Source organism: Arachis ipaensis, chromosome B06, assembly GCF_000816755.2.
Source record: "Arachis ipaensis cultivar K30076 chromosome B06, Araip1.1, whole genome shotgun sequence".
NCBI lineage: Eukaryota > Viridiplantae > Streptophyta > Magnoliopsida > Fabales > Fabaceae > Arachis > Arachis ipaensis.
The window spans coordinates 129238872-129247622 of record NC_029790.2 but is presented as its reverse complement, the minus strand read 5'-3'; the positions used below and the strand labels follow the sequence as shown (position 1 = coordinate 129247622).

Genomic DNA, 8751 nt, shown 5'->3' with positions numbered 1-8751 from the left:
TGATCAACAAACATGCCCTTGAGTTTCCTAGTAAGATTGTGTTCTTGATATTCAAGTTCTATGATTTTGTGATAACTTGTATGTTCGGATGGGTTTATATTGGTCGAATGAAATGGGAGGAACTGAAGTTATATATTTACTAAGTTAGAAGATTAATAAAGGAGTTAGACATTTTTTTCCCCTGCAAGAGTTAAGTCTACAGAAAATTGATGAAATATGAAATAATCAGTTTTATAAGATATATAAAAAAGCTGGTTCCTTGCCACCCCCTCTTATATTTGAATCATGTTCTATTTCCTTCAAATTTTAAACTCTTTAATTTAAGGAAATTAGTTTTTGTGCCATATATTTATTTTAACTGATTTTTTTTTCTTTGATATAGCAAGCAATGCAACTCATTCAAGACAAGAGCAAATTTGGTGAAAGAAGGTTTGGAGAAGAGATCTTCTGGAATCACTGTGATACTGAACCCTGAAAAGGTATCTAGAGAGTAATGGTGATTGCATTATTGTTTCATGAAGCTTAGGAAGTTTTATAAACCATTTATCATCATGAGATCTATATTTTATATGGAAATGAAGTATTGTCTGTCGTTGTTTTTTAATAAAAGAGGACAGTACCTTATTAATATACGAAGGTCATTGCCTGACTTGCCTTGAAATGTTTCATGATTCAAATTGAGTTAGTAAACTTATTCTTCATTGTGCATACACAGTTTAGGATCATTTTAAAACTTCTAGTGGAAATCATTGAGTTTTAGTCTTTCACAAGATTTTGTTGATTTGTTTTGTATTCCAACTCGGATAAATTATTGTGGTCTCTTGACTCCTCTGGGGTGTTTGTTAGAAAATCCCATTTTCAGTTCTTATGTTTCTTTGAGTCTAACAACCTAATTATATGTTGGTACATCTATTTGATGGTACGACTCTCTCTTCGATGCTTAACCAAATTAATACAAATGACCTGTTGCAGATCTGAAGTCCAAATTAGGCTATTTACTAATTTTGTGTTAAAGTAAAGTTTCATTTTTGTCCCCAACGTTTGGGATAGGTTCCGAAATTGTCCCTAACATCTAAATCGTTCTATTTAAGTCCTAATTTTCAAAATTGTCTCAATGTTGTCCTGTTATTAGTGATCTATTAACAGAGTTGATGGTAGGACAACACTGAGACGATTTAAAATGTTAGAGACTTAAATAGAACAAAAACGTTAGGGACAAAAACGATATATTATTCTTAAAAGAATGATCAAATCAAGTAAAATGAAAGTGAATTTTAATGGAATGAATTGATTACGAATTTAAAATTTTACTTGATTTGGTAATTCTTATAAGAGTAATATATAGTTTTTGTCCCCAACGTTTTCGTTCTATTTAGGTTCTTAACATTTCAAAATTGTTTCAATGTTGTCCTACAGTCAATTCTGTTAACAGATCACTGACGGCATAGCAACATCGAGACGATTTTAAAACGTTACGGATTTAAATAGGACGATTTAAACGTTAGAGATAACTTTAGGACTTATCCTATAGATATTCTTAACTTGTTCTTTGGCTGACCTTTTATGGATCATTTTGGTATTGTTGGTGAGTGTTGGGTGTGCATTCCTATTTGGCAAGTTTTGCTAGGAAAAAAAAGGAAGATGCCTCGGAGTAATGTGCTATTTATGAGTTGGTGTATTTGGTTGGAGTGTAATCTCTCACATTTAATAAGAATTTTTTACATATTGGCCCTCTTGACACTGCTCTTTTTTACCCTCTCTCATTACACTCGAAAAGAGGGCTATTGGTCCAACTCTGATGCTTTTTTTGATTGTTATGCACAGCCAAGACGAGGTTGCTTTGAGATACGGGAAGAAGGGGGCAAGAAGTTCATTAGCCTCTTGGTAATTTCTTAACCTTGAATAATTGCAAGTTATCATGTTAAATTGTTACACTTTTCACTCCAAAATATGCCATTTTCAAATTTGATACATTTGTAACTCAATGTATGTAGATACAACTCACTTCCAAATACTAAATTTTGAAAGTGGCATGTTTTGGAATCGAATAACTAATAACTATCAAACAAATTTCCATTTGAATGAAAAGTGTTCGTATAGCATGATTCAATATCAATTGTTTACCGAATATCATTTGTACATGGCATGGTGGAATCTGAGGCTGTCGCCATATGGGTAACGTTGTGTTGCGGAAATAATGGCCGCAATGATGGCAACGTCATGGCAGTCCACAACGTGAATGGTGGTGTTGGGTGGAATTTCTTTTAGCATTTGAGGGTTTTTTGTCATTTAGAAAACCCTAAAATCTAACGTTAGTAAGGCTTTATTTGATTTATACCATGAAACATAGACACGATATTTGTGTGTGTGTATTGTTTTGGCAAAACTAATTAAACACGGCACACAAATATTCAAAAAGACTAACACCCACCATCACTACCTCCACAATCTCATCTCAAATCACCATTCTCTATCACTCTTATTCAATCATGTTCAATTAAAACAAAACAACAATGATTATCAATACAAAATGCAATTTGTTTAATTAGATAATAAACAACAATAACAAGATGTTTGAGAGAAAGATATGGGGAGTAATGTGGTCACAGCAGAGGAAAAGGGCAACTGGAGGAGATCAGATCTGGCAGTGGTGGGTAGTGGAGACAACTAAAACGAAGCAGATCCAAGCGTGACCCAGATGCCATGTAACCCGCATGATAAAGACAGAGCAGATCTTGATGTGCTGAACATGTAGGAGGAAGAGTTGGTAGAGAGAATAAGGAAGAGGGAAATGCAGAGGAACATGAAGACAAAGGCGACGAGGAGGATGATCAAGTCAGAAGAGGGGGCATGATGCAGATTGCTAAGAGAGGCAAGGTGGGAAGAGGGAGGAGGGGAGGTTGACAGGCTGTGACAAGTGGTAGGGAGGGAGGAGGAGAGGTGGCAAATTTGGATGAGGGCAAGGATGAGTAGACAAGGGTGAGAGGAAGGAAGGAAGGAGGAGAAAAGATGTGGATTAGGGTTGAAAGTTAAAGGGTAAAATTGGGAATGGGAAAAGATAAGGGTAAAAGTGTAAAAAAAAGTCCATGTCCATGTCTAAAATTTGTGTTTCAACTTAAAAGAGAGATACTACTAATATGTGCATTTGTGTCTTATCAAATAAATAGTGAATGCATTTGGTAACAATAGACACAAAGACATAACAACATATAAACATAAACATACACAAATGTTGTGTTTGGTAACAATATACACAACAATACCCTAAATTTATATTCATATCAAAATATCAAATTTACCTTCATCAGTAACATCACTACCACCACCACCATCAACATCTACAACCATCGTCACTACCACTATTAGATTCATTATCATCGTAATCATCATCATCATCATCTATAATTAACAAAAAGACCTTGATAAATTTCTTGACAATAACCATTTATCTATCTCAAAAAACAAAATGACAGAGAGGCAAAGGTAGTAATCATAGTAACAATCCACCAAAATTTAAAAAAATAAAGAGAATGAGAGAGATTGGGGCGACTGGCAATATAAGGTTAGAGAAAGGCAATGGTGGCTGTGAGTTGCTTGAAGGCTATGACAGTTGCAAAACGGAGGAAGGCAAGTAGGCACGTGGATGTGAGTGTTCCTATGTCGCGAGGGGCGCTGTGAGTTGCTGGGCCGTGAGGGGTGGACAACGACCGCTTTGCAACGACGCAACAACTTGCTATCTTGTGAGGGTTGGATGGCGGCAGTGCTGTGTTTTTGTTGTTTCGTGAGAGATGCATGGCGACTGTTGCAATGGTGGGCGACAGATCTAGATCAATGGCAAAGAGTGGCGGTAGCGGCAGTGGCAGAGGGGAGTGGCAGAAGAAAATGGAGGAGGGAAGAGGGAGGGAGAGAGAGAGGAAGAAACATTATTAGAGTTTTGGGTTAAAATTGAAATTTAAAAATTATTCAAGGATTAAAAGAAAAAAAATAGTGTCTTGTGTTTATGTCTTAGTGTCTCAAATTAAAGGTGGTACACAAATTTTATGTATTTATGTCCATTTGTGTCCTCCCGTGTTCATCAAATTTGTGTCTCACCAAACCAAACAGAGGACGTGTGTTACCGTGTCCATGTCTGTTCATGTCTTCTGTCCATGTCTCTAAGACATGGACAGCAACCAAACGCTGCCTATATGCACAGACACATATGCACATGAATACTTGTAGTCTGTTTGATTGTCAAGACACTAATAAGGAAAAGGGCAACTGGAGGAGATTTGGCCGTGGTGGGTAGTGGAGACAACTAAAACGAAGCATATCCAAGCGTGACACAAATGCCGTGTAACCCATGTGACAGACGGATTCTAGTAGAGGAGGGAGAGTTGGTAGAGGGAATAAGGAAGAGAGCGACTAGAGTAGGAAAAAAAATGTGGAGGAACATGAAGACAAAGGCGACGGAGAGGTTGACGGGCTATGACAAGTAGTAGGGAGGGACGAAGAGGAGAGGTGGCAAATTTGGGTGAGGGCAAGGAGGAGTAGACGAGGGTGAGAGGAAGGAAGGAAGGAGGAGAAAAGAGGTGGATTAGGGTTGAATGTTAAAGGGTAAAATTGGAAATAAGAAAATACAAGGGCAAAAGTGTCAAAAAAATCCATGTCCATGTCTAAAATTTGTTTCAACTTAAAGGAGAGATACTAAGAATAAATTACCATTTGTATTCATGAAAGATACAAATGCGGACAAATGTATCCATATAAGAATAAAACGTACAAGGGCAAAAGTGTCAAAAAAAATCCATGTCCATGTCTAAAATTTGTTTCAACTTAAAGGAGAGATACTAAGAATAAATTACCATTTGTATCTATAAAAGATACAAATGCGGACAAATGTATCCATATAAGAATAAAACGACAATTGTACCCACGGAAGATAGTTTCCGTGTGCCAAGAATACCCTAAGGGACCAATTGTGTAACCAACGTCCGGGTACTCTTGGTACACGGAAGCCATCTTCTGTGGTTATAATTGTCGTTTTTATTATATGGATACATTTGTCAGCATCTGTATCTTTTATAGGTACAAATGATAATTTATTCGAGATACTAATGTGTACATTTGTATGTCACTGTGTCCATTAAAAATTTGTGTCTTATCAAATAAATAGTAAATGCGTGATACCATGTCCATTTCTCAATTGGACATCGACACTGACCAAATAATTCCTAAGGTTGTGTTTTCTGTATCAAAACAATGAAGACACGGACACAGGCCCGTTTGGTAACAATAGACACAATGCAGTGGACAGAGACACAAAGACATAGCAACACATAGATATAAACATAAACATACACATATTTGGTAACAATATACACAAGACACTAAATTTACATTCATATCAAAATACTAAATTTATCCTCCATCGGTAACACCACTACCACCCCCATCATCTACAACCATCATCACTACGACTATCAAATTCATCATCATCATCTATAGTTAACAAAAAATCTTGATAAATTTCTTAAAAAAAATGACAGAGAGGGAAAGGCAGTAATCATAATAACAATCAACTAAAATTTAAAAAAAAAATCGAAAGAATGAGAGATGGGGGTGACGGCAATAGAAGGATAGAGGAAGGCAATGACGGCTGTGAGTTGTTGGAAGCGATGGTAGTTACGAAACGGAGGAAGGTGAGTAGGCAAGGGGCTATGAGTGTTCCTATGTCGCGAGGGGTGGGCGTTGCGAGATGTTGGGTCGTAAGGGGTGGATGACGACGGCGCTGTGAGTTGTTGGGCCGCGAGGGGTGCACGACGACGACTCTACGATGGCATTGCGACGGTTGCAGTGGTGGGTGATAGAGACGAGTGGCAAAAACTGGCGGCATCAGCGGTGGTAGAGGGGGGAGTGATTGAGGGAAGAGGGGAGTGGTAGAAGAAGATGGAGGAGGGAAGAGGGAGGGGGAGAGAGAGAGAGGAAGAAACATTATTAGGATTTAGGGTTAAAATTGAAATTTAGAAATTATTCAAGGACAAAAAGAAAAAAAAATTAGTGTCTTGTGTCTATTTCTTGTGTCCATGTCTTTGTCTTGTCCATCTGTGTCCTCCCATGTCCATCAAATTTGTGTCTCATCAAACTAATCAGAGGATGTGTGTTAGCAACCAAATGCTATATGCACATAGACACAGATGCACATAAATACTTGTAGTCTGTTTGACTGTTAACACACTAATAAGGAAATATGAACACATTTGTCATCAAATACTAATTTTATCTCTAACGAGGAAGTTGTTGGTGATCAAAGTGATGAGAGTAGAAAGTCAAATTTCAAAACTTTTGAAGGGAAAGAATTGTATTAAAAATGTGTCTCATATCTAATAGCTGTGTCCTACTATCTAACAAAACATTAAATAAATTTATTTTGTGTATGTGTGTCAGCAAGACCTTCTGAAATGTGCGTCTTATTAAACAAACGTCATGTCAAGTATCTGGATTCTAGTTTTCTGGCAATACTCTAAATACATCTCTGCAGCATTGCTATTGCTGGCGGTTGGCCTCGTCGTCCTCCACTCCAGGTGGTTTTCCTTTTCCAACTTTCCCCTACCCCTGTTTCGCTGACTCTGTTCTGTTCCCCTTGTTATATACAGAACATTAGTTTTCGTTTCCCCTGTCGGTAGCCGCCATCCGGAATGAAAAATGATATGATATCAGTATCATTCACTGCATATTTGTTGTTTGCCGCTTAAAAGAGACCCCAAATTCTTTTTATTTGTCCAGTCGAACCAATGCATATTTGATTTGTTAACCATGCTTTTGTTTCAGGACATGAAACGTCCTTTTAAACCAATGAAGGATCTTGACATGGAGAAAGTTATCTCTGACATTGCTGAGGAGATATCAAACACCTGACATTAGTTGTTCAGCAATGTTTCTTTTGGTATGGCCTTGATATGACGCTAGATAGGTATTATTCTTAATGGTTGAAACCTGTCTATAGTTTGTAGTTAACTAGCTGCTTTTGTGGTTATTTTGAGATGACCAAACTTGGAGTCTCAGATAATTTGGTGTCAACTAACTGAATTACATTGAGGTTTCATTGACTGTATTTTGGTCAAATTACAATATATCTTGTCAGTAGTATTTAGTATACTTCATTATTTGTGCTAAGATTGTTAATGTTTCTACTTTCTAAGTTTCTATATTTTCTCTCTTGTTATTTCTATCTCCTATCTATTGGCAAATCAAAGGATTCCATTGACATGCTCCTTGAATTTCATATTGATATGATAAGTTATTTTCGACTTTTTTTGGTGCATTTATATAAATTGTATTTTGATATAAACATACATTATATTCAAATACATTTACTTATAAATGTACGAGTAAACTATCAAAACAGTATTCGAAAGTTTGCATAATTGACAAAACAAACCACAAAAAATGTGAATGATAAATAAGTTATTGAAAGATTTAAAAATACGACAAAAGAACTAGATATTAAATATATATTCTAAAAATGATTTTAAAGATTAAATTTTGATGCAAATTTTTGGAATCATTATTAAAAAAATAAGATTTTTTTACTTTAAAGTTTTTTTGTCGTATTTTTAAATCATTTAAAAGCTAATTTATTGCTAGCATCTTTCATAAATTTTTTTTATTAGTGACTAAATCTTTTGGATATCAAATTCGTAATTAATCCTAAATGTATTAATAAAGTTAACGTTACTTTATCACTGGGGAATGTAAGGAGTAAAAGATGTAGATGAAATATTTTGTCACTAGTATTTTCCTTTGATTTACCTACGACTTGTTTGAAATCCCAATTCCCAAGTATAATGCCATAACAATATTAGAAAAATTGATAGAAGACGAGGACCATTTAACAATGTCAAAATGGGTTGAATTTGTAGAGCTAACACATTTGCGGGAAAGAAATGTTCGATGATCAATTTTTTTTCTTTATGTGCTTTACATTTGGGTCAACATTAGTCGATTATTGGTAATTTAAAATGTCTGGTTGAAAAGGAATAGGAAATTATTTTAGAATATAGAAAAACGTGTTGAAGACATCATCAACATGACTATGCTTAGCTATAAGGAGTGGAGGAACGACGATTCTTATTGTTATTGATGGCAATGCCGAAGATGACATAGGAATACGCATTTGTTCGAGAATTTTAGGTGGTTATTATAGATATTTTTATGTTGGTTTATGTCTCAAAGGCGTTTGTATTAAGTTCTTGTTTCAAAAAAAAAAGTGTTAGTTAGTTCCTTAGCATTCTCTTCTATAAAAAATATAAGATTAAAATTTGTTTAAATCAATGAAATAAAACAGATAAAAAGTAAACGGATCAATAACCTATTTAATTCGCGGGGTTTGAATGAGTTTGATTATTTAACAACTTTATCTTTGTCTGGTGAAATAAAGTGGTATAACTTCTATGCTAATTCAAGGGTTAAAGCTAATGGAGAAAAAAAAAAATCAAAACCGATAAATATGCCATTGGGTCGAATTGACTTGAGTTTGTTAGATTTAGAATAACTCAAACTCTCTTACATTTATCTTAAGTTACTATTCGTTGTGTTTTATCAAAATATTTGTGGTAAATTATTTTTTGGGTTAGTTTATTATTAACCTAATACTACTAGGTTTGGACTTAGCCATGGGTCATGGCCGCCTAATCATTCTAAAAGAATTTCTGCATTATAATAAAAGAAACCAAAAAATTATTGCTTTTTTTTTTTTTTATTCAGTTTTAG

At 35.2% G+C, this 8751-nt stretch overlaps 1 protein-coding gene and 1 long non-coding RNA gene across 4 annotated transcripts in view; both read left to right on the top strand.

Annotated features, from left to right (window-relative positions):
- Positions 1 to 7208, top strand: part of LOC107605147 (selenoprotein H) — an 8102-nt gene extending 894 nt beyond the window's left edge. Inside the window, exons 2-5 of one of the 3 annotated variants that reach the window (XM_016306916.2) lie at positions 383 to 479; positions 1825 to 1884; positions 6811 to 6898; positions 6944 to 7208. In XM_016306916.2, the coding sequence (XP_016162402.1) occupies positions 383 to 479; positions 1825 to 1884; positions 6811 to 6897 (244 nt within the window). In that variant the 3' untranslated portion in view covers position 6898; positions 6944 to 7208. Of the gene's footprint in view, positions 1 to 382; positions 480 to 1824; positions 1885 to 6426; positions 6734 to 6810 lie in introns of those variants that run through there. The other 2 variants (XM_016306915.2, XM_021105121.1) reach the window with 2 other exon arrangements.
- On the top strand, positions 1891 to 6005 carry LOC110263594. The gene is made up of 2 exons (XR_002349430.1): positions 1891 to 2899; positions 4457 to 6005. It is a non-coding gene; the product is annotated as an uncharacterized LOC110263594 (long non-coding RNA).